At 45.6% G+C, this 26,568-nt stretch overlaps 1 protein-coding gene across 5 annotated transcripts; it reads left to right on the top strand.

The window, feature by feature from the left end:
• The first annotated feature begins 1,978 nt into the window (after positions 1 to 1,978).
• On the top strand, positions 1,979 to 16,061 carry LOC119402068 (uncharacterized). Of its 5 annotated transcripts, XR_007417143.1 has the most exons (5): positions 1,979 to 2,433; positions 3,988 to 4,149; positions 10,720 to 10,884; positions 12,709 to 14,245; positions 15,852 to 16,061. XR_007417143.1 is itself a non-coding variant. In XM_049418492.1 (2 exons), the coding sequence occupies exons 1-2, from the start codon at positions 13,662 to 13,664 to the stop codon at positions 15,859 to 15,861; spliced, it is 594 nt and encodes a 197-aa protein (XP_049274449.1). In that variant the 5' UTR covers positions 13,539 to 13,661; the 3' UTR covers positions 15,862 to 16,061. The 5 variants fall into 5 exon arrangements, 1 of the variants encoding a protein (XP_049274449.1); XR_007417146.1 differs by lacking the exon at positions 12,709 to 14,245; XR_007417144.1 differs by lacking the exon at positions 1,979 to 2,433 and having other exon boundaries at positions 3,226 to 4,149.
• The last annotated feature ends 10,507 nt before the right edge of the window (positions 16,062 to 26,568 follow it).

Raw genomic sequence — 26,568 nt, 5'->3', positions numbered from 1 at the left:
CACGCAACCAAGGTGTTGTATTATCTGTGAGGCAGCATCGATGCTTAGACTGAGATAAATGTCTTTTAGTGGAAATAGCTAGCAAATGACATCGGGATTCCTCTGAGAAGGTACTGGTACCAGTCGAAGGCATAATAGGTTTGCGCAAATCTGGGAGCCACAGCAGCAGAAAACGCAAATATAAGGTGTTTAACGCATTTAAATCCGCTGAAGAAACATTTTGGATCAGCGTGTACGTACACTGCATCTTATAGTACGTTTGCGTGAGTCAAGAGGCACTAATGATTATCCTTGAAGGCTCAATTTACCTTACTGTACATTTTCTAATAGAAAGCACTGGTAGACCACCACATACTCTATGCTTGAGCTCCAGTGCTTTCGACAGCCACATTACGTGAAGTACGTTTGTTCATCCTTAAAAAACTTTTTCCTTGACAAAGTGTATCTCGTCAGCTGCTCAGTGATCGCGGGCGTTATTTCTTCTCTCAAGCCATACAAACACTACTACGCAATTATTCAGCTGTCCATCACACTACCAATTTATACCAGTCTGAAGAAACGGAATCATTTAGCAGTTTAAGCGCAACTTTTTTAGTGCACAGTTGTGGCCATACAAACTGGGAGGGATCACATAATGCCCTTGGCTAGACACGCTTACAACCGCACCACTGCGTCTCCAAAGGAGCTCACACCATTCTTTGTTCTCTCTGACCGAGTCTCCAAGCCGGACCTGGTCGACCAGCGCCAACTCGTCGCGCGGGCCCGGCAGGCGGTCCAGGCCAGAGGGTTCCTGGAATAAGGGACCCTCGCACATTCACTTACTGTCCGTCTAATAAAAGTTTTCTCTCTCTGACCGAGAACCATCGTATTTTATTGTCTATTTTTCAGCAGGATCGCCTTGACGCCTCTGAATCCACGGCCCCATGGGAAGTCACAGTAATGTTAAGAATGTCGTCAGCCCGTACTCTCCTTTACCTCGCACGACCAGGACTCCCCCCCCTCCCAGATGCTGTCTTCATAAAAGCTCATCTTCGTCCCGTTCACCTGAAAAATTGGCTTCGCTCTGCTTTCTATTCTTTTTTCTCCAGGATTAAGTATGTCACACGTACCACGTAAACTACGTTACTGGGCCCCTCCAGAGAATGCGGTTCCAAGGCGCCGCGCTTTCGCGGCTGACACCTCACAATGACTGACACCTCACAACGACCCATGAGTATTTCTTTTGGCATTGCACGCCAGGATGATCTTCATTTTTTTGTCGGCGAGTGATTGAGCGAATAGCAAAGGCGCCAGTGGAAGAAGACGTCTTCAGGTGCACGTACTTGATCCACGCATATGCTGAGCATACAGGCCTACCTGACTTTTGCATAGCGGCAGAAACTACCCATCTCTCTCTGTCTCTCTCACTATATATATATATATATATATATATATATATATATATATATATATATATATATATATATATATATATATATATATATATATAGAGAGAGAGAGAGAGAGAGAGAGAGAGAGAGAGAGAGAGCTACAAATCTGGTGTAGCGGTCGCTAAATAAAACATTACAAAGCGTTGTTGAGACGAAGAGGTTAACAGCATCAATACTGGCTGGTCGGGAAATACAGTCCTTGCAGCTGTCTTTCAGTCGCCATTCGGACGTCCTGACTTCAAAATAAATTGAGATTATTTTTCCAAGAAAAAGATGCCCCTGAGTGAATTGAGGAAGGAGAGGAGAAGGAGAACAACGAAAAGACAGTGAGGTTAGCCAGTTCTCAGACCGGCTGGCAACCCTGTGAGTGAATTGAAAATGTATATTTAGCGTATGCGAACTTTTTAGACAGTGACATGCCTACAATATGTCTTTCTTTCATCGGAGACGGTGCGTATAGAAACGCACGTACGCAATGTGTATGTGTACATATATATATATATATATATAATATATATATATATATATATATATATATATATATATATATATATATATCTATATATAATCTTGTCAACAGAACAATACCGATAATGGTCTCGGATCACTGTGTCACCAAAGGCTCTCAGACATGCAGCAGCAGCTTATGTAAGAGTTACGTGCATTGCATCTTTCATGCCTGTCAGTCACTACACGCTAAATTTGAAAGCGCAAACAATAGCTAAAGATTTGCTTAGCGCGCAAACGTATTGTCAAAGTGCTTGATTCAGCACGTTCTCTATACTCGAGGAAGATTGTGTCAGACCTTTCAAGTTTATTCTGCGCCTTGCGTCAGGCGCATGGTATAAAAATGCCGTCGCTGGCTCATAAAGAATTATTTACACTTGCGTCGAGGAGAGTCAATGGTTTCTGTCAATGAAAATGGACATAAATATCAATGTATTACGTATTTTATTATTAGCAGGAATATCGATTGCTTGGTCACCGAATACACCGCCTACAGGTATTTTATCAAGAATTGTCTTCATTACTTTCTGTGCTGTTTGTTCAGTTTGAATTTCACTAAATATTATGTGCAGTTTATTGTTTGTGTACAGCATGCCATTAAACTAATATACGCTAAACACTTACATTCCTTACATATGGCAGGCGGTACAATTACCGTAACAAATCTTTATGCAAGTAATAATATCGACCTAGATAATGTGCAGATAGATGCCACGTAACGTAAATTTGCATTTTGTTGGGGACTATCGGGACATTTTGTGCATTAGGTTATATTTGCGGAATCGTAATTAAGCTTGCGATGCCTCGCACCGATGCTATTTGGTTGAAGCCTCGTCGGAAGAATTTTCAGAAAATTGTTTTTTAGTGCAACAAGATGATAATACCTGGCGGTGTTTAAAGCTGCAGTGCTTACTTTAATAAAGCGCAAAGATTTTGTAAGAAGAATTTTCATGTGAAGAATCTCTCTAAAGTAAGCGCCCTAAGGGTAGCAACAGGCCAACTAGATAACAGCCTCCCATGTTTTCTATCTTTCCGCTACCTCGTAAGACAAAAGAAGTCCGGCATCTACTAAGAGTTGCTCTGTAGCCCGAACGTGATCCTTCGGTTTTTTTGTGCTTTATTTCTGAACACATTTTTATTTGTTTATGGCATGTTATGTTGCCATTAGAAGAGAGATTACAACTCATCCAAGTGCCGAGCACATTGGATTAGAGCCTTCAGTAGCACCTCAGTGTATTTCACTGGGTTTAGATTCGACACTACGCCATCGCTAGAAGACACTCTAATTCATGACGTTTCCATAGAGGGCGACGGAACGCGCCATCAATATAATAAAGGTCGAGAATAAACAAACATCATGCGCCTGTATTTAATACGCCAGGAGTTCGAAAAACTACTTTCTGTCTTCAGCCTATCGAAGCTTCAACTTCACGTTGTAATTTGTAAGAAAACCTGATTAAATGAAATGACATTCTTTGGCATTAAAAAGACAGCGCTACAAGAGGCTCGTGAACTGATGAAAGTCAATGCGGAGGGGCAGATATGTTGTCGAGGTTCATCCGCATTACGTTCAAAACGTCGTTTCTTCGAAAGTTTTGAGGAACTGAAATCTGCACTGCCGCTTTTTTTTCAGGAAAACAGTGCCAAGGTATTAGGATAGGACACCGTGTTATACTTAGGTTCGATTTATTTTCTGAAAAATTATCTACCCATTTGAAAAAAAAATGAACTACACAGAATTCATAGTTTGAATTGAACTGAAAACAAGATTATTAGATTTATAGAAATTTTCTTCGGGCCGTCGCCGCGTTCAGCAGGAGCGAAATTCTCTGATGTCTAATAATCTCTGGCGCGTGAGCGTTCCTAGTAAAGAGTAATGTGAAATATGTTTTGTGGTCTAAGCATCGTAATTACCATTTTAAGTTGCACTAATGCTACATCCAGTGGTAAATGGATGTTCAATGGCGGAACGTGCAAGGACGGACGAAGAATAGATTCTGTTTCCTGTATTTGGCATGTATCTTGCTAATGATAAATATATTTTCCACAGCTCACGACCACAGGTGCAGCCTTTCTCAACCTGTAAAAGCTTCTACCAAATGCTCAGCGTACAGATATCAGTACGACAGAAAAACTAGCTTGTGCCAGCCAGTCTGCTGCAGCTCCGCCCCATTTTCAACGTTCATGGAATGCAGCCAGACCTGTAGAAGCAGTAAGAAATGCACTCTTTCTTCTTTTCTTTAGCCTTAATGGACGAGTCAGCACTACTACAAATCATATGTCTTTTTCGTGAACGCACTTATGTCTTTTCGTTCACCTACCGCACATTTTGCCAGTTCAAAGAGTTCACGGAAATTTTCACTACTGAATACGATTTACAAGAATTTGAGGCCTTGCTATGCTAGCAATATTAAATATTTAGCACACAACATCAGACTAGTTCTTACATTCACTGCACTCATATATATTAATTAAAACCTGCTTTCGCAGATCAGTTGTTCATTTTAGGTGAGGCAGCTATAAGGTACACGATGACTACAGCCTGTGCTAACATCAAGGAAATATACCCAGCCGAAAACAGACGAACACAGGAAACGGTGAAAGAGTCTGTCGTCTAGCCGCTTTCCTCCCTCCTTCACCATTTCCTGCGTTCGTCTGTTTTCGGCTGGGTATATTTCCTTGATGCAATGCACCAACCAGTCCAGCAACGAGTTCTACTAGAACCCTGTGGTAACTTAGCAGGTTAGGCGTCGCGCTGCTACGCTCGAGTGCGCGGGTTCAATTCTCGGCCACTGCTGTCGGATTTCGAGAAGGGCGTATTTCTACTTAGGTTTAGGCGCGCTTTCAATAACCCCACACTCTAAGAAAAAAAAGAGTACGCGTGACTCTTTTCGGAGAGTTCTGACTTGCCACGTATAGGACTCTCTTTAAATAGTCACGGCGACTCTCTTGGTGGGTCAGGGTCGGCTCGCCCTAGGAGAGTCCCCCGACCCTCTAGGAAGAGTAGAAAGACTCTCATCCGAAGGATCACGTTAACACTTATAGGGAGTCAGACGACTCTTGGCGGTAACACTCCTACGGGGGTCAAGTGACCCACACCGAAGCGTCAAGCGACTCCACGAGTATTTTAAGCTACTCATTTGATCCTTGCTCTACTTTTGCGCGACTACTGTTGAAAATAGTGGAGTATTCATTTTAACCAAGTCCAATAATACTTGCCGTTCGGCCCAGTGACTGTAAAAAAAGAATAGTTCAGTTTTAGCATTATTTTAATAAAACTCGTCAAAACAACACATATTTTCCAGCAAAGTTATATAGAAAGCGCGAAAAGATGGTCTGTGATTTCCAATTAAGAAGTTTGGGTATTCCTCATTTACATGCTTCTACGAGTATAGCCAACTAAAATGTGTCACTGTGATGTGCAAAGTGTCATATGGTGCTAAATGAACAGCAGAAATCGCCATCATGTTTCCATATTTCTTCCGTGTGATTAAGAATAAATCAAAAAGTGGTGACGGCTTGAGGCATCAGACTTGTGGCTTGCTAGGTTGTCGCTCCTGTCCAGCGTGAGCACCATGAAAAACGGTATCTGAAAAGCAGAACGTGATATTATGATGAGAAAATGAAATTGCAGTAAAGGTTTGCAAAACCTACACAATAAGTGGTTCACATAGACATAATAAAGGCTAACAACAAAACAACAAAGCACATCCTCCGGCAGCCAGGGGCATGCCGTGAGCGGTTATTGACCGCATGTTTTACAAACGTAACCCATCCTTAAATGCTCAGATAAACAGATGCGAGTACTAGGTCCCGAACGACACCCAGCGCGTGCGTACGCCGTCTACGTCGAGATCAGACATGTCATATGCTAGAATTAGCGCACATAACTCCCATCGCAGTGTATGCAAACCACGAAAACAGCAAACAGAAACGAGGGAAAAGAGTGCACGCCGGCGGCCGCAACAACGCGCGCCGTCGAAAGTCTAGAGCTTTTTCACTTTACCGGCGAGGCGTGTCCAACTTGAATGACTACCGCGTACATTGTGGAAGCCACCGTACTATATCTGCATATCAAACTACCGTCTTTAAGCCAACAAAAAACATTACATATAGTGCGCCTGAGCGTTCTGTACACAGGCTTTTTTTTTCACGTTCCCACGCGCAGAAGCACGCAGCACACTCAAGGTCGATGGAAATGTTATTATGAAGTAGACTAAAGTGCATCTCAAAACGACATCTTGCACCTTCAGTAGTGCAGACACGACGTGCGATCAGCAATAAATGACCCTCGATTATTGTTTGCATCGCTCACTTTATGGGAGCTTGTACAGCAACGCGCATAACGGTGGCAACTCGTTAACTGACAGCTTTAGTTGGGCATCCGCAACAGCCCCGCGGATACAGGCTATTGTTGGAAATGGCTGGCAGATTCCGCAGAGCTGCTGCAGACGCCCAGCTAAAGCTGTATAATTAGTACCTACGAAAGCAGTACACTCACCGTTAACTGGGGCCCGTTGTCGGTGTCCGCAGCTCCATGAATATTCCGCAAGCGTCACATCGTGCACGGAGCCGGCGTCTACACCACCGAAGACGCGCAACCAACACAACCACACAATCACGCCACCACGCAACACATTCCAATAGACCAGGAGACTGAGACGACTGAGAGAGGTGAGCGGCGCGCCACCCCGGCGCCAACCCCGTCTGCGTCGCCGAGCAAGGCGCCACAAAGGCGCCAAAGGGCGAGCGTGCGATATGTATGGCGTATACGGCGGCTCTTCCGTATCCGAAGCCAATCGAAACGCGCTTCAGGAGGGTCCAGTGACTCCTTCCCAAATGCTAACTCTTTTTCTCTGCCTGTACCTTCCAAAAGGGGTCAGGTGGACACCCGAAGAGAGTCACGGTTCCATGACCCTCTTTTGACTCTCTTTTTTCTTAGAGTGCAGGTGGTCAAAGCTATTCGGATATCCACCACGACAGCGTGCCGTACAATTGTATCGTTGTTCTTGCACGCAAATTCCAGCCATTATTATTACCTTCACGATGGCCCTGAATTATTTTACAAAATAACGAATATAATGTTGGGGTTTAGCGTCCCAAAACTCCAATATGATTGTGAGTGACGCTGTAGTGGCGGCCTCCAGAAATATCGACCACTTGGGGTTCTTTAACGTGCACCTAAATTAATATACAATCTTGCACGGTATTTGCAAGTAATTTCACAGCTTACCCGAGACCATTTTTCCTTTTTTTATAACCAAATTTTGCCAGTTCCCGCCATAAAAACGAGTCGAGTTCCAGAAAACGTGTCATTTCGGGTACTAGCTCGACTTTGGGGAACTTGGAAAGCAAATATACTATTTTTCAGTCTCCTGCAAAAAGTAGTTAATATTTGTGCAGCGAACGGCCCCTCTAGTTGTACTCTGTCAGCCCCTCTATTTGTAAAACAGAAAAGAATGTACCGCCGAAGCACCATTCACAATAAATGCCATAAATAATAATAGCGGTCCCCTGTTATACGGGGTGATTCAACAAACTTGTCCAAAATTCTCAAAAATCAGGAAAATGCAATATTTGCTCTTTGCCTTCACAATTGCTTTTTCTGTAGCGGCAGGCATCTTAAGATGGTTACACACATCATTTGGGTCACTGATTACAAACATACATTAATTAACTTTTTAATTACGGCAGCTCGGCGGTTTTGTCAAATGAGAGAATTGAAGTTCATGCGAAGATGCCGTGGCAGCTTTGAGATTTCGAAAAAGCGGCGTCCAATAAATATTGAAGCGAAAAAAATTCAACCAAATTCAACGGTGCAATCGAAACCGAAGCTCCGATAAGCGCAACAAGCAGACGACGAGAATTACGCCACTGTTCACCACACTCGATGACGAATACAGAGGTATAGTTCTGCGTTCGTTAAGGTATTTCCGCGATGCGTTCTTCATTTGCAATCGCCGCCCGCGCACCTACACAACGAAGTCGGTTGATATAACGATGCTGATTCATTCTGGACGTCTCAGAAGAATATGGTAGTTGAGCTCTTCCGCGTTTCGGTTTCAGTTTCACCATTGAATTTGGGTGAATTTTATTACGTCGCAACTATTACTAGAGGGCGCTTTTGCGATATCTCAAATATGCATAAGGCTTTTTTCCCATGGATGACTTCAATCCTCCCAATGGACATTGGGAGCCCCTAACTCCACTAAATAAAATGTTCATTACTTTAACTTTCTTAATTACTGTCCCAAATTATGTCGTTAGTTATCTTAAAATATCTGCGGCTACAGACGTTATAATTGTGATGGCATCGAAGAAATATCGTATTTTCTTGATTTTTGAGAATTTTTGACACATTTCTTGAAACACCAGGTTATAGCTGTCCTTGATAACTGTGCTTGCGACAGCGTCAGCATCGTCGCAGAACCGTTAGGAGACTGAAAGCTTGGGATACTCATGGCATGGTGGCGAGAGCAGCTTTGGCAAGCACACATGAGCGCTCAACTTCGGGTACGAGCTACAGACAAGGATATCAAAATTTCGAACACGCCCGAGACGGCCGCATTCTGGTTCAAGAATGTACGACAGTGTTGACCGACCCTAACACGATCACGTTTAAAAATGTCAAGCAGCCAAACAAAGTGCGTGTTTCGTTATTGTGCAAACTTGACCGAGACAAAAAGAATTAACGAGGTCTTGGAGCATTTCATTCCCGCTCGAACAAGGTGAAAAAACTACCCGAACACTTAAGTGAAAGACGGGCAAATAGACGCAATGAACAAGATTTTACTGTGATAAAAGCTGTGGACGCCATGACAGAATTTTCGACACGCTCTATTTTAAATGCTGTTAACCCTTTGCGACGCAATTGAACGTCTCGTCTGTATGAACTGCAGTTTAGACCTTAAGACACAAGGTTAATGTAGGCCCGAATGCGGCAGGTGAGACTTATGCTTTCGCTGATGCGCTCTTACACTGTTCACAGTTCACCCCGCTTAAATATCATGCAGTTTCGCGGTGAGCAAATGTATGGTGACCCAGTGGGGATGTGTACAGGCGCCTAAAGGCACGTTCATCGAGATCAAAACTGCTTTTCGCCTTCTTAACAAAACTAATACCGCAGAGGGAGGACGGGACAAATACAATGATAGTTTGCTTTTGCTTTTTTTGAGGGCCGTCAGCATGCCTACAGTATCAATTCAAGAAAAACTCACAGCGTCCTTTATGCACAAATCTAAGACGACTGGAAGGTGAAAGCCATCTCCTTTTTCTTCTCAGTCGATGTATTGTTCCAGCTGCGTCGCCACCCTCCGAAAGCTTTTTGCACATAATGTGGTTTTACATTGCATCCATGACCGGAGGCACCTTACACGGTCTGGCACTGCCTCCGTGATGGTTCCACCGTTCACCAAGCTAAAGTGCATGTGATGACGTCATCATGATACGTCACTATGATGTCATAGTGACCTCACATTTTTGGGTTATTTGTGAACTAATGGAGACGTATATGGTGATGTCATCGCGTGATAATGATTTTTTGCATCACTCGTGTGGACGCCGACACGGGACGCCGTTAAATTTTCGCGTTCGATGGGGCATCTAAGGCTTTCGCCATAATAAATATGATTGTATTTCCTGGATGAAATACAGGAGCGGCTGCTGCAAAGGACCTGCACCCAGCATGTTAACTCAAGTGGCCAACCTGGGTGGTAGCCAATGACATGCAGATGGCGTGTACAGGCCAAATGAAGGCGCGGACAGGTTTATGTAGGTGTAAAATCGCGATTACAGCGCAAAAGAAGACACGGGACAAAGGAGCAACATATTCTTTTGTCCCGTGTCTTCTTTTTGCGCTGCAATCACGATTTCTAATGGATTACCAACTAGCCCGTACTCACACCTTGCAATGTAAGCGATTCAGCAACGCTGGATCTGGTACGTTGATGTGGCATCACTAGATCATACACTTACTGCAATTCAAAGAAGAGTCTTAAAAGTCTGGGATAAACGATCAGAGTCAAGTAAAAATACTGGAGGAGCTTTTTGCAGGCAGCTGCTCTGGAACTGTGGTTTTAACTTTTGCTGTTTGATCTCATGTTCTGCGCGTGCGTACATCACCTTCCATATCTCCTTTCGTACTTGGTAACCATGCTTTCTTGGTGTTTCTTATTTGATTATTTTTGTGACCTGTGTGTAATTAATGCGTCTCAACTCGTAAGTATACGCTAAGCGCGGGCCGATGAGATCATACTATTGTTCCCATTGCGTACTCTTCTTGCACATACAGTGGTATATATAAACATGTAGGTGCAATATTAAAAACTGGGTTGTGTGCAATAATCATTCAATGTAAAATGGTATTGTAGCGCGTTTTCTAACAGAATATCGCTCAGCCATCTGGCCTGCCAACAGTCCGCCATCTTAAATGGAGAGTACAATGCTTTGAATAGCCTTTCTTGCCATCGTGACGGTAGTGTTTTTAAAAGGGGCATTTTGGCGCTCTACATTGCAGTGAAACGTATCGCAATATGATACCCAGTCGCATTCGCTTGATACGTATTCCTTTCATATGCACTGCGTTTTCGTGATTATGTAATTTTCAACTTCCTATTCCTAAGGGGACACTGGGTAAGCGCAGTGTGTCTGTATTTATGAAGAATGATTTTATGAAGAAGCAAAACATACTGCAAGCTGTGAGTGTGGATTAGTTTTATTATCACCAAAGTAGCCATGACATGACCGATTCCTGGTTCTAAAATATCACCCACTTTTCTTTCAGTGGAAGTCTGCTTCATGCATCGCCCGCTTTCTAGTTGCGCATCTCGGCTGGTAACTGTTTACTATTTTAACACTGCAAAAGATGCATGTTTCTCAGAGCCCGGCTGCACGTACAAAGGAAACAACTTCCCCAACTTGGAAGAATGCCAGCGCACATGCCGGGCAAGTATGTGTATATGTCGAATGTTTCTGTACTTAGAATACATAAAGAATTAGGCCCTTGAATTGTGAACGCTTTCATGTTCAGAAGCAAGAAGTATGGCTCGATATTTATTAAACCGCTACGCATAACTCGCTTTTCCCTTTTGAGACACAGCCAAATGAATCCAACAGACAGTGAGACCACAGAAAGCACAGGGACCATTAACCGTTCTCTTTAATGGTAGGGTATTAACAACTTTTCACGTCATTTTTAATACACTAGAGTTAAAGACAACAATTAATGGCCCTTATGCTTTCCCTGGCCTAAAGGTCTGATGGATTCAACTGGATGTGTCTGATAAAAGAACGAGCCCCTGGAGAAAATTCTCCTTCTTCCGATTTTCCCATTTCAGCACCACTACTGCTTGTAAGTGATTGCGGCTGCAGTCAGATTAGACCAATTTCTGTTAATATCTTATCTATTGTAGTTACTATGCTGCGCGTTGAGTTGAAAATTTAATGAAAGTGATGAATAAATACGCAGATGCCGCGCACCTGGTGTAATGTATGTAACGTATCTGTTTTTGCACACATCACTTCCTCTGAGAGGAACCGCTAAGGAGCCATCACGAGCTGACTCATCCATACAGTATAAGCGTTCCATGCCACCGATCCTATAGTAAACAACTGCGGCATTACTGTCATAAACACCACCTGTACAGATCAAGGCCTGCCCAAATCATGCTTCCAGGCTCGTAGGTCATTGATGTTGTGGGAAACACTAATACATTAAAAAGAAAACCAATGAGATACCTCAGCCTGAAGGGACCACAAAACAAGTACTTGCCATATGTGTTTAGAAAGTATTCTTCACGCAAATGGCTCTGTTGAATGTGACAATTCCCTAAAACGCAAGTTCATTGAAGACGTTTTCAGAATTCCTTAAAATAGGTGCGCTCTCACTTTTACCAGTATCAGCGTCGTACTGAAAATAACGTAGTCTGTACAAGGAACATGATAGAACTATACCCTAACTAGTGTATGAGGGCCACGTTGTGTCGCACTTTCTGTAATTGCACATGTAATCATTTCACGTCAGGGTGCCAGAATTTCAGTCACTCAATGCTGAATAAATTGGCCACATAAACTGTAGTTTTGGCAAGTTTGAGTCTATGAAACGTTTTAGAGGAGTAGGTATAAGGCGTCAGAATGCACGGCATCGCCCTCCCCGCATAAAGTGAAAATTAGTTTGACTACAATGTGAAGATCAATCACCTATGTTAAAGACGAACAGAGAGTAGGCCGGCATTTGAGTACGCGCACTCTGATTGGCGCGACTCTTTCACGGTTTATGCCTTCTTTCCCAGCCTGGCCTCGTTTTAATTAACTGTAATGAAGTTCATTCAAGTGTATAAAGCTCTACCGTTCTGCTTATGTTTCTATCTCGTGCCACAGTCAAGTGAACAGGCTCACAATCGTAGCAGGAACTGGGAACTGACTGGGAATAGGTGTATGGTAGAACTTGTAACATCGCTAGAAGCGAGAGCCATTTCAATATTTTCTTTAAAGCTGATGATTAATTTAATTTTTAAGGTAGTTGAGCTTGAAAAGTTCACTGTACGCAAAATCAATTGCACGCTCAGACAGGTGGTAGGCGGTCAGTTGTCTCGTCTCAAGTTTTCTGCCTGAAAGTCTATCAGCTTGACATGAAAACGTATGAACTCAATACTTTGACATCAGTGCCAGTGGACACACATTGAGCAAAACGTTTAGGTAGCAGTTGGTGCTACTATGCAATGCTTACCTCACATAAAATACATTCCTACAAATCATTTTTTGACGAATGCAGAGACAAAAGGCTCTTCACAAGCCGTGCCTGGTGTACCCAGTAATAGCTTCCCTTCCCACCCGAGTAATGGAGGGGCATCATCGTTTCCACAACAGATACCGCAGTTTCCCGGCGAGTAGACCAATGCCCCGACAGCAAGGTGGAGGAAGGCCGTCCTCCAATCAGCAGCAAGGAATGCAAGGGCCAACGACTCCAGGAACAGTGCCATCACCTGGGCAACAACTATGGATCCCCAATCCACAAGCGCCAAGTTCCAATCCGCGACCTGGTGCCCCGGGCAGTAACTTCCCCTCTCAGTCGAATACTGGAGGGGCGCCATCTTTTCCACAGCAGATACCACAGATACCAAAGTTACCAGTAAGTAGACCAATGAGACCGCAGCAGAACGGCAGAGCACCGTCCTCCAATCACCAGCAAGGAACACTGGGGCAAATAAGTTCGGGAACGATATTATCGCCTGCGCATCAGCCGTCTAGCCCCATTCCGGCGGGGCCAACTAGTTCACATCAGCGGCCACATCACTCGTGGAATGGTCTATCTCCATCAGTGAATACACCGACGCAAGGCGCCGGGAACGGACTTCAGTTTCCCCAGCAATCTGAACGGCAGCCGTGGAATGGTCAGGGACCGTCGCAGCAATCATCACTAAACCAGTCCAATCACGGAATCCAGCAAAATATATCCCGACACCAGCACAGCACTGGCACACCCTCAGTGTCCAGTCAGATGCCAGGAGAACAATCATGGAGGGGCCATATGGGGTCACAAATTCCTCAGCGAAACGCGCAGCAGCAATTTAGTAATGGTGTCCTATCCCTAAATAGTCCCAAATAACGCTGCAGCATTCCGGTTCTGGAGGGATATCAACGTCACCGCAGCCGCAGTGGGGAAATCCTGCAGGGTCGTCCTACAATCCGCAGACTGGTCAGCCACAGCAATGGAACAGCAGAAATATGGCACAAAATTCACAGCAGTACCCAAGTGCTCAAATGACTATTTCAAATCCACAACCGGGGCAGCAATTATCGTGGAGAATCGGAGCCCCTGCAGGGGTCCAGCAGCTGAGCACGGTAGCACAGCAAGCTAACAGAGCTGTTCAAATGCTTCCAAATCCGAGCACGCTCCCCAATCCGGGCATGCTTCCAAATCCGAGTGGCGAAGTGGTAAGGGTAGGTTCACAAGGTTTACAACAGGGGCAAGCATACTCGTGGAGAGGTGGAATTTCTCCAGGGGGTCACCAGAATACTGCGGCGCAACATGTTGAAGGAGCAAGTTTACCTATTCCAAACCACCCTACTCAACCATCATTGAATGGCCAGCCGCCATCACAGCCGTGGAACACGCGAGTGACATCCTCAAGCTCTGAACCAAATGATCAGCAACAGCAAAATACTGGGTTGCCATCACAGTTCCCAACGTCATTTCCGACTCCGAAACCAATTGCAGTGACCAAGCAGTCGATACATCACCGAGTGGTAACCATTCAACAACAAACGGTGCAGCGTAGTTTGCGTCGCCAAAGTGTCTCCACATCAAGGTGAACCACTCTCTTCATCCATGAGATTGCAAGCGCTTCATTGAATATTTTATAAATATAAGAGTTCATCTGACCACTAAGATTTCTGCAGAGCGTTCGCACTATAAAACGTTCGCGCTATAAAACTTCACAAGAGGGTCACCGAAATGAACTTTCTTTGCGAATTGTCACATATCACTAGCGTATGTATGATTAACAAGTGAAGACCAACCAGACATAGATTTAAAGCCGAGTCTCAATTAGAGGACGTCCGCAAACAGCACTGAAATGTATTGGGGACGCTCTCAGCTTGAGACGTAAGAGATCGAACTGCTTCCTTCTATTGAAACCATTACGAAGGTTTTCTTTCTGCACTAATTAGGCAACAAGTGCCAGAACTATTCACTGTGGTTAAATGTATAGGTTTTCCTATACAGGTTATAGGTTTTCCTGCAGCCGTTCACTAACATGGTTTTTAAGCGGCGAATTTCAACGAGACGCAGCCAGATGAACAGGACAAATGCCGTAGGTTTCTGTGTGTATCTTGCCGTGTCCGGTTCAACTTCCCACGTTATATTGTACTTTTGTGTGCCGTAAAGCCTTTTTAACACGAAAGTGTTTTATGCCGATTTTCATGACGTATTTCCGTCACGGAAGTACGTCAGCAAAATGAACGCCATCACATGGCAAAGAAAAAAACTAACAAAAAGCTCCGTTGACGGGAATCGAACCCCTGACCTCTCGGTCCGCGACGAATCCTGGCAGGCGTTTAGCCTACTGAGCTACCGCTAAACACACTGCGGAAGCGACATGAACCCACCTTCTATATTTCACACTTATCTCTCACAGTGATCTTGGATCGATGGATGCTATGAGCATCCCCTTTATAACGGGGCGGTGACATCTATGCCACCAGGCTAGAAAAAAAAAGAAAAAAAACGCGCCGTCCCATTCGGCGCGTTTCCAATACAAGTTTACGTTTGTCAACGCTTTAACACACCGTGAGGTGGCGGCTTTAGCGCAAGCCTCGCTCATAGCATCCATCCATATCGACAAATAGCTCTCCGACGCTCGCCTGGCTGTCTCACCGCGTTCCCCGCTCGACCTGTGAGAAGTAACGGCTAGGCTAGAGGGAAGGCACGGCACGCGTAGCGTTTCTCTTCGCATTTCACGACGCTCTGAAGGAGTACATATCCAGAATTAGTGTTTATTATGTGCTTGTTGATGCCATCATTTCGCGGAATTCACCATATGCGGTGTCCACGTATATGTTATGAACTTCAGCTACCGCAAGGGTTAAATCATGATCATGGGCGTTTGTCGTTGGTACGGAGATGTGCCTATAGGCTTCAACGTGAGTGCGATGCACCCACATCAAGCGATGCTATATCTGTCAAACAACAGTAGACATTGTACAAGCTCTCATATACCAATGCACTAAAAACAGTAAACTACTTCTGTGCCGACACGTTTCACTTTCGTGTTATACCGATTTCTATGAAGGGGTGATCAGTCATCTTTTTATATTGGAGATGAAACTCACTCAAAGCCAGTTAATATTTCAGACCCTAATGCATGGAGACAAGCCAGAACACTGTCGGTAAAATATTTCACAACTTCTTTGCAGCCGGAGATAAACAGCACAAATGGGATCGCTGGCTGCGAGCATCACATCAAGACATCGACTGCCTGCGGAATTTGTATCAATGGGTCTCGTCATATGTGAAAGAGAGGTGTTATTTGGATTGGCTTGACATATTTGTGATAGCATTGCAACCTGCGAATTTACATTGGTCTTTATGCAGTGACAGTGCTTTCAAAATAAAAAGAATTTTGCAAAAGCTGACTTTATCTTTCCCTGTGGTAGGACCTTTGCTGCCTAATACTTCGAGCAGGCCATGTCAGGTACAAAAAATATTTACAAAAAACATAAACATTAAACAAACAACTTCTGTTGAGCTGCCGGTTGCGCAGCATCGAACTCAAAGTCCGTGGAAAATTATCCTTTGACGGTCCTCTCACCACTCGCTTTGTGTAGCCATTGTACATTCATCGATATGACATCATGGTGATTTGGTTGTCGCCATCGTTAAAGGATATTTTGTTCACGTCACTGCAAGTGTCGTAATCAAAGTGTCAGGCTAGCGCCGCCGTTAAGTCGTTGTAATTTATTTGTGGTCACGTTATGTAGCTTCCATGTTTCACGAATATTCCGCTTTGGCATATTATTAAGGATTCTTGCTATGTTTTAGGCTTACTGCGAACTTATTCTATGCGCTCACCGTTCATACTAATAAAAAACGCCTCAACGGACATTTTCCTCGCTTTAGAGCGCAAGGGTTTATATTGTCACGTGGTTGTGACAGTGAAGAAACGAACACGCTGCCGATCAAGGTTAAAAGATTTATTGGGCGAATTTGTGTCCAGAAAAAGGAATAACATTTAGCGCAGCGAAAGCGGCCAGCACGGACATCGGTCGTCGGCAATCTGATCAGCGGTGAGGCGCGTCGCCATTTATACATGTGACATCGAAGATTCCGGCCTTATTATCGGCGGCCGCGTCAGCTCCACTATAAACTCTATGCTGTTTGCTGTGCGCGCTAAAGCTGATCAGAACAATCTAAAATTATTGCGAATGTTTCGCGGCGCGGCGCGCGGAAGGTAGTGGTTACACGTGCAACGAGCCATTTACACTAAAATAGAAAAATAAGCGCGCGTGGCGATATCTTTAGTGTGGTGTCATCACTTTTTGTAAAATAACCAACCATACATTGTCCATTGTCGTATTCTTCATAACACTGTCCTCGCTGTGACTGTTGGTAACATAATGCAGAAGCATTTGGGTGTCAGAAGTCAGCTATTCAGTCCCTAATGATTACCCTTCATATATTATATGTATTGCTGAAGGCAAAATTTATGCAGGGTGCTTTTACCCCCACGCATATAGATGCAGCAAATTCTTATTAATTGCAATATCACGGGAACAAAAAAAAAATGTCGGAATTATACCGAATGCCGAATAATTGAAAAAATCAGGAAAACAATAAAGAAGCGTTTGTTAGATCAATACACTGATTTTCTTGGTGAATACGTAAATCCTATATTTTGCACAAGAGCAGTGCCGAAGCAGCAATTTTGTTTATCCCGCGAATTCTATCACAATGCGACTACGGCGCCAGATTCCTGTCTTTAATTAGTACGAAACGTGCGCTGCACCACTCCATTATTACGTACCGCCACTACCACCACGAGCACGTGACGATAGTTCTTTCGCAGATAAAATGACCGACAATTGATAGGTCATCCATCACGAGGTACCAAACGAGTTTTATACTAGCCGCTGCTGGAAGCTCTTTGTCTTCAACGGCTTCCGCCATGTTTGAGGTTTCTGGTATTGCGCGCACAATGCATCAAGTTAAAACGAGGCTGCTGAGTGCCGTATGCGCATACGGCACTTGCGCACTTGCCCAAGTTTACAGTTAATGCTCATGGACAAGGGATTCTCTTCTGGCCTTTTTCATAATTTTGCCATCTTTTATGAGGTTCTACCTTTCTACCCAAATTTTGCCATCACAAAGCAAGGGATGTTTTGATGATGTGCTTGGTTACATGTACTTTGTTAGTGACATTACTGCAGTGGCACATCACGATCCTGGGGTTAGGAAGACATCTTAGCTCACAGCAGCACATCACCTTGACTGGTGTTTGGCAGTGCCCTTGCAGTGGAGGCCAGTGCTGCTTACCATAATTACTGATTGCGGTGCACTGCTGAGATGTGCAGAAAAATGCCAGAAAAATACTTTTAGGTCTGGCGGTCCCCATGCCGCCAATTTCCCACAGGGTGGGTGCCCTCCCAAGCGACTATGAACTTCGTTCTGCCGAGCACCAGGCCGGAAGTGCGCTTGTCCCTATTTTACCGGTAGGTAATGCAGCAACGTTTCTTATGTTGATTGCTAGAATGGTTACTTGCTAAGCTTCGTTTTATTTTTACTTTGTTATCCAACTTTCTCGTTCATACAGTTTTACTATTCCCATGCTCAAGCGTACATATTCTAACCACTTCCTGTATGGGCCTGCACAAAGGCCTACAGTATTGTTAAATAAATAAATAAAAAGGTACCCGGCGGCAGCAATTCTCTGCCTCCCACAGCAGAGGCGGATGCTCAACTATTTCACCAAGGCTGTGGTGCGTTAAGGTGCGCCCAGGGGTCTTTGCAGAACCTTATGGGGCCACCTTTCGAGATGAGTACCCAGAAACAACCGAGCGCCAGGTCGGTGTACTCCTCTACCCATCGAAAAACCGGTGGGTTCCCGGTCGGCACTGGGAATCGAACCCGGTACCTCCCGCATTGGAAGCGGACGCTCCACCATGTAGCGGTGCACGTGCAAGTGCGCAAGTGCGCACTTGCGCACTTGCAGCGCTTCGCGCTGAGCGCGCTCCGAGGATCGTCCGAATTAGCCGGGTTGTGCCCCAATGTGACCGAATTCACGAGAGTTTGATTCCATTAAACGATGGATATGTTGGCCGGGATCAGAGAACACGTCCAAATTATCCGCATTCCCCGACATAAAGAGGGTCGAATTAACATGATTTTACTACATTTAGTTTAACCGTGTGTATTTCTAGACGGTGAGTAAAGCAATATACGCTTTTACTTAAAGTTACTCAGGCGAGCCATGTATGAGTGTTCACCCGGCGCTCGCAGCTACTGTTGTCTAGGTTTGCAAGTTATCGCTGAGTTCGAGATGAACCTGACTATATACCAGTTTATGCGAAGGCCCTTGCCCATTCAGTCACGAAATATTTGAATAGGGGAGCTCTTTAAGCCAAGCATTGATGCGTGACGCGTGAACAGGAATGATTATCATCATGAACCGGCAGGCGCTTTCTTCTTCTTCTTCATCATTTCATGCTTCTCTCCTTGAGGACGGGCACCGATTTGACTAACGTGGGATGCGGTAGCGCTGATGGGCTAGAGAAAGAGAGAGAGAAAGAAAAAATTACACCATTTCCCGCTAAAGGGGACCATGAGGCGATGCGAAGCCGGAGCACTTGCACAATCGCGTTCCGTTGGCGTTCGTTGGGCATGCTACCGACCTCGCGTCGTGGAACGCGAAGAGGAACGCTACGCGCGTCTTGTCTTCCCTCTAGCCTGGCCGTTAATTCTCACAGGGCGAGCGGGGAACGCGGTCGACAGGTGTGCGAGAGGGGGGCAGTGTAGGAGAGCAGAGAGAGGGGGAGGGGACGCGCATGCGCTGGTGCTCATCGCGGCGTTGCGCAGGAGAGAATTTCGGCATGTCTAGCCCGCGTTTCTGAGGAAGAGTGGAAAGGGGGAGGGGAAGTGAAGAGGGGGAGGGGAGAGGGAAAGTGGCGAGGGGGATGGGGGTTATAACTTCAAGCAGCCTTTCGCCTGGCCGACGTGCCTTTGTTCGTGCATATGCATGAGCATTATCTTAGCAACGATATTATTGCTTCGACGCTCTTTATGCCGTATATTTGTGCATAGTAGTCAATGCAGAGTCACACCCCGTATCTCTAACATTAAATTGCTCGGAACCCAATAAAGCTGCCTTTGTTTTTCTCACAGGGGTGGCTTCAACACTACAAGCTCACAGAGAAATGAACATTTGGGATTAGATTTTTGCCACACCTTGCCATGTTTTGCCGCACATTCCGCGTAATGTTTTCCCTAGAGGATCACAATGCTTTTGAGAAGTTCGAATAAATTATACTGCAAGACACTTGGAGGAAAAACTGAAACCGTATATGCCGCACCAAGCATTCTTTGCTAATTTTCCAAGACAGAAGGAGCCGGAAGCCACCCTGCAAGCGAATGAGGGGGATCAGTGCTCACAACAAAACTTCCAAAGAAAAAGTTTCTTATGAATTCATGCGATAAAACCTAGTTTTTCAATAAGTGCTCTTTTGTTCTCTTGCATCTCTACAAAAAGCCACCTAACTCAGATTTCCTAGTTGTGGTCTGGTTTTAGGGCCTGTGCGTGCATACATAGCCCAAATTTATTTGAAATTGCATTGGGGTAACATTGCAACGTACCTTTATATCTTCGGGACAAGGAGGCAGCGGGGGTAGTAAAAGGGTGATGGCTTTGGATAAATGCACGTTGTTTAAGCATTAAAATAGGCGAGACATTAATGGCCAGGCTATATTTCCTAGATCTTGAAAGGTACTCAAGTTGCTGATATTCCTCAAATGCAGTGCAACTGCATTTCTGGAATATCCCCTCTTCTCGTAAGTAAACCCTCTTAGAGTATAAACAAAATAAGCTTAGTTAAAAATACCGTGTAGCTGTGGGAAGACTTCCGAACGCTGACAAACACAGTCAAACCAATAATAGCACGTATTTTGCGCTACGCAATACAAGAGCGCTAGGTGCCCGATGAAGTTTCCGAAAGTAGCAGTACGCTCACTACCTGCCTATTTTATTCGAACTAGAAAACAAGCACTTTTAACTCACCCAAGCACCACCTGTTCTTCAAGTTATGCTGAATGTCAAAGCACGCAAAAAAATAAATAAATGCCATGCATGACAGCTGCTGTGGGGAACCCGCTCGGAACCTGCTTCGGAAACGCACGCGTTTTATTTCAATATTTAACGTGCTCCGTGCTCGTTAAAGTTATTGTCCCTGTACTTTGATAACTGATGAACATCTTGGGCCACAATTATTAATAATTTCACGGTTCAAGCGAGCACCGAATTCGGTTTCAGGCACCCGCAATATGCACGGGAGCGAGCGGCGCGTCGTCTGCTATCGCTGCTCCTTGGACCCCTCGAGAGGGCGCGCGTGTAGTTGTCGCTACCTTTATAAATATAGGGACCTTAGTAGCTGCTACCTAATTTTGTGATTTTTGTCGCGTGAGTAGCTGCTACGAGGTTCTCCCCGGGAACATTTCGCGTGACCAGTCACGTGATTTTAGCCATGTGACTAGCTATTACGTGATGTTTCATAATTTTGGTCATGTGACTAGTTGTTAGGTGATCTTACGTGATTTTAGCAACGTGACTACATTATTGTGGTTACCTGATCTTAGCTACCAGACTAGCTTTGCGTGGTTTTGGTGGTACCATGTCACGTGAATAGAAGTTGCCTGGTGTTACGTGATTTTTAGTCAGGTGGCTAGCTGTTCTGTCGCTTATGGTGCGAATATGTCATGTGACGAGCTGCTTTGTGATGGTACGTGATCTATGTCACGTGACTAGTCGTTACGTGGTGCTATGTGGTTTTATTCACGTGACAAGCTGTTACGGGTTTGTGGCGGAAACATGTCACGTGACTACAGGTTACGTGATCTTTAGTCACGTGAATAGATGCTAGGCGATGCTAGGCGAGTCACGTGGCAAGATGTTACCTGTTGTTACGTGATTTTAGTAACGTGACCAATTACGTGATTTTAGTATCGTCACTAGTTACGTAATCTTTCGTGATATTTAGTAACCTGACTAGATACACGTAATGTTACATGATTTATTCATGTGACTGGACGTTAGGTGATCTTACGTAACTTTTAGTCCCGTGAATAGTTGTTACGGGATTTTTAGTCACGTACCATGTTCGCCGATCTTAGTTATTGCAATCCACGGCCGAACGAATAAGCCCACGTGTTGTGGGAGCGAGTTGCCGCAGATATGACAAAATAGGGGCGCGATAAACGGGACATTTCGCTTCAGTAAGTATTTCCTCAAGGCATACTGATTCATTCATTCCCTTATCGCAAGTAAAGAATTCATATCGCACAAAATAATTGTAACAAGGTGCACTCGCGCGTCCATTGACTGGCCGTGCGAAGCATCTTGCATTTACAGTAGCTTTTACGAGCGCAATATGGACCTCACATCACTGCTGTGTGCGCCTGATGCCCTTCTCTCTTTTTTTTCTTTTTTGCTTTGTGTGACACTTTCCCTGCAACACACAGTGTAGAACGCCAGGTGCAGGTGCCTGAGTAGGCGGTACGCACGAGCAAATAGAAAGCAGAAGCATTACTTACTGTTCGGGTTACGGACTGCGCCGAGTACGCAGCATACGCATCATCCAGCTTGGTAGTGGCAGTGGGAGGCCCGCTCAAAACCCCAGACCAACGCGAAACCAAGGAACTCGCAGTACGGCATGTCCTACTGCCGTCGCAAGGAGCCCTTCACGTCCAGCGTTGAGAACACAGTCAAGCTACCAGCACACAACACGCACACATGGCCGACACCGCTGAGCAATTCGGAAACGACCATCACAAGGCAACGAGACGAAATGGCCAAGACCACGACAGCGTGCACACAAGCTCGCGGCAGCCTCGGCCCCGGGAATTTGAAACCTGCGGCTCTGCTCCCTTTTCTTTTTCTTTCCCCGCTCACGCATCCCACGCATGCGTCGTAAAGGTTACTGGTCATGTCTCGCCGCTCTAGAACGCTTGTAGACTATGTTACGTAAGGCATATGGGCGCGCCATCATGGGCTGTTAAACGAAGGTTTTCGTATTTTAGATGCGAAGTATCTTATGGCGGAGTTCAATCCGGTGGTGGTGGTGGTGGTGTGCAGCGTGACCACCCTTACTAAGCATGCGCATACTCTCTCTACTCCCCCTCTCCCCTCCCCCTCTCCACTTTCTCTCTCCCCACCGCATTTCCACCGTTCCTCTGAAACGCGGGCTAGACATGCCGACTCTCCTGCGCAACGCCGCGATGAGCACCAGCACATGCGCGTCCCCTCCCCCTCTCTCTCCTCTCCTACGCTGCCCCCTCTCGCACGCCTAGCCGACTGCGTTCCCCGCTCGCCCTGTGAGAATTAACGGCCAGGCTAGAGGGAAGACAAGACGCGCGTAGCGTTGCTCTTCGCGTTCCACGACGCGAGGTCGGTAGCATGCCCGAAGAACGCCAACGGAACGCGATCGTGCAAGTGCTCCGGCTTCGCATCGCCTCATGGTCCCCTTTAGAGGGAAATGGTGTAATTTTTTTGTATACAAGAAGAGCAAATAAACACAGCGGTATGAGAGAGGAAAACACGATCAGGTTAATACAGGCCTTCGTCATAAGCAGAATAGTATCCGTAGCACCGTACTTGAAATGGCAGGTCGCGGAGAAGATCAAACTAGAATGCCTCATTCGGGAAATAGTCAAACTAGCCATAGGGCTGCCTATTAGCACCAGCACGGACAAGTTGCCACAATTAGGCCTGCACAATACGATAGACGAGCTTATTGAAGCGCAACGTACGGCACAATATGAACGTCTCTCTAAGACACGAGCAGGAAGACATATCCTAGAGCGCCTAGGCATAGGCTATCACACACAACACGGCGTCAAGGTGGACATCCCAAGAGAGGCGAGGGAAAGAATGATAATACCCCCATACCAAAGAACATGCACCCAGAACACAATACGGACCGACGAGAGAAAAGAGCAAGGGAAATACAGAAGTTCGGCAATGACAAGGATGCAGTATTCGTAGACGCTGCTCGATACAAGCTCAGACGGGGGTTTACGGCAGCCGTACTCGATAGCGACAAACGCTGTAAGACGTGTGCGACGATACGCACTACAAGTAACGAGACAGCGGAAGAGGTAGCCATAGCGCTCGCGGTAGCTCAGACAAACGCAACTGTGATAGTCAGCGACTCTCAGACGGCTGTAAGGAATTTTGCCAACGGCCGCATCTCCCCGGAGGCACTACGCATTCTGCTTGTAGGAGGTCAAGCGTGCAAAAGAGATATATTCATTACATGGACACCCGCTCACGCTCTCGCGGAGGACAGCAATAACGGGGCGGTACACGACGCGGCTCGAGGGCCTACCGACCGAGCTGCGATCTCAAGTGCCGCCGCAGCACCCTCCGGACGTGACGGCGCGGTAGACGAATGGGAGTGGGAAGACCGAATGACCAGATACAACGACATCACAAAACATTATAGGTTACAGAGGGGCATATTTCTGCCACCCCACCCAAAGTTGACAACAAAGCAGTCTGTCGAATGGCGGCGGTTACAAACTACGACGTATCCGAATCCCGCGCTCTGGCATATCATATATCCGGATATATACGAAACGGACCAATGTAAACAATGTGAATCCAGAGCCACTCTGGAGCATATGTTATGGGAATGCCGAGGGATTAGTCACAATACCGAGAAAGCGGCCTCTAGTGACAGCCTTCGCGCACGCTGGGAAGCCGCGCTGCTCAGCTCCGCCCTCGAGGATCAGCTCTGGGCCGTCCAGCGGGCCGAGGAAGCTGCCAGGGTTCAAGGACTCTTGGCCGTTTCCTAGGCGGGGCCATACGCCCGCCCCAACAACTCGCAGGACTCGGAATAAAGTTATTTCCTCCCTGACGCGAACTTATAAAATCAGGAAACGCCGCACGCACCAACCCAACAGTTTTCATGTGCATACGCCCACCATAACACTGTTCGCTTAGTTGTTCAAGATAAAACACGGTAAGGTTAACAGCCCAGCATGGCGGCTCCAAAACGCGTCTGTAAAATAGTCTATAGACAGCACTGCTGCTTAGAGCGGCAGCTTGAGGATAGTTACGGCTGCTTTCTTTTTTTTTGTCGGGCTTCCTATAAACAGGATTTTGTTCAGTACGCAGGAGCGCACCGCCTCTGTGCAGTTCATTATCCAGTACCTGACTCAGCGTGCAGAAACTGTGTAAATAAATGCAGGGTTAAAAGGGTAGCTTTCTTTACTTTCTCCGGTTAGTGTCAGGAATATACGCTTACTCCTCGCAAGGAGGCTGTATAGAGAAATATTTCAGTGTCCTTATAGGCACACGCGCTGCGATCAGCACTGTGGAGCGTACATCGAACCCCATTGTTCTTAAAATTACTTTGGGATGATGTGCGTGCAGTTCAGTGCACTGCAAAGTATATAATCCACTATATTCTTAAAAATCCGGTCATTTCCACAAGTGTGTTGTTTTTTTCTTAGCTGTATCTATGCGTTTGTCGTGTCTAAGGCCTTCTTGAGTTATTCAACTCTGCTACTGTGTTGCTGCGCTTTAAGCATGTTTGAACGCGCCTCTATAACATTTTCTGCAGCGATGACGTTTAAGAAGTTTAAGTTATGCGGTTGATAACACTTTGCTAGATAGGATAAGTAATAATTTCGGCGGTTTTGATTTGATTTGATTTATTGATTTACATTTACACACATGTACAACATAGTGGTAAATGGGACGTGGTTGAGGGAAAAAAGCCACACAAACGCGGCTTGAGGGAGACTTCACCCCCTTATAGTACAGTATGGGTACATATGGTAGAGCACATTATACACTTTGTATATTGCACTAATACAGTGACCTATAAAGTATGGCAGTTATACAATGAATACGGAAAAACAAAAAAACAAAAACAAACATTTGCGCAATGAATTGCACTACGTACAAAAACTCCGACATCATATTGCTACGCACACTTCTTGTTTTATTTCGATGTATTCTGGTTTGACCATCAAGGACGGTTATCAAGCTCGACGCTGTCCGCGAAGCAGTGTTCGAGAAACTTCGCGATTGTAGTAGATCGTTCTGTTAGGATTGCGCGCTGCACGCGAATGTTCCAGCTTTGTCGAGAGATAAGGCCGCCACCAGCGATATCGCTGGAAAGCTCGATAGCGCCTGTATAAAAGCCGACGCGCTTGACCGCTTGCCAGTTTTTCGACAGCCGACGCCCAGTTCGCCGCTATCAGTTTATTGCTGTAGTTTGACTTTCAGTTTCTCGGCCACAAGTTCGGCCAAATAAACAGTTTCATCTTGGACGTGCTGTCTGCTGCCTTCGTCGACGTCACGACCACGTGACAGTATTGTGGAATGTCGTAGTCAACGAATGCATATAATTTTGACCACCTGGGGTTATTTAGCATGCGCTTTCATCACACAGCCAACGCGTCTCTAGCATTTCGATTACACGCAAATGCAACCGCCGCAGCTCAGATCGAACCCGCGTCCTTTGGGTCCGCAGCAAAACCCAGACACACTGCGCGGCAGTCGAGAATTCTACCGTAGCCCCACAGAAGCACTGGAAAATTCTTGGGAAAAATACACTACATACGTGTCATGTCAGTCGAGTATGTGTCATGTCAGTATTGACATGACACATACGTGTCATGTCAATACATATGCAGTATTGCGTCGCAGAAGCGTAGAACCACACCAGGCGTCACACCATGTGAACTGCGTAACGATGGGTCATTTAAAGCTGCCCCTCATTACAAAAGGCTCAGTCATAATGCATCGTCGTCATCCGCCACATCATTCAGAGCATGAACACATTGTGTACATACATAGATTACAGTGGCGTAGTGGGTGGTTCGCTTCTTCGCAAAATGATAAATTATTCCGTAGTGGTC

This window comes from Rhipicephalus sanguineus, chromosome 8, assembly GCF_013339695.2.
Source record: "Rhipicephalus sanguineus isolate Rsan-2018 chromosome 8, BIME_Rsan_1.4, whole genome shotgun sequence".
NCBI classification, from domain to species: Eukaryota; Metazoa; Arthropoda; class Arachnida; order Ixodida; family Ixodidae; genus Rhipicephalus; species Rhipicephalus sanguineus.
Note: the sequence above shows the minus strand (reverse complement) of the source record. Positions and strands in the feature narration are given on the sequence as shown.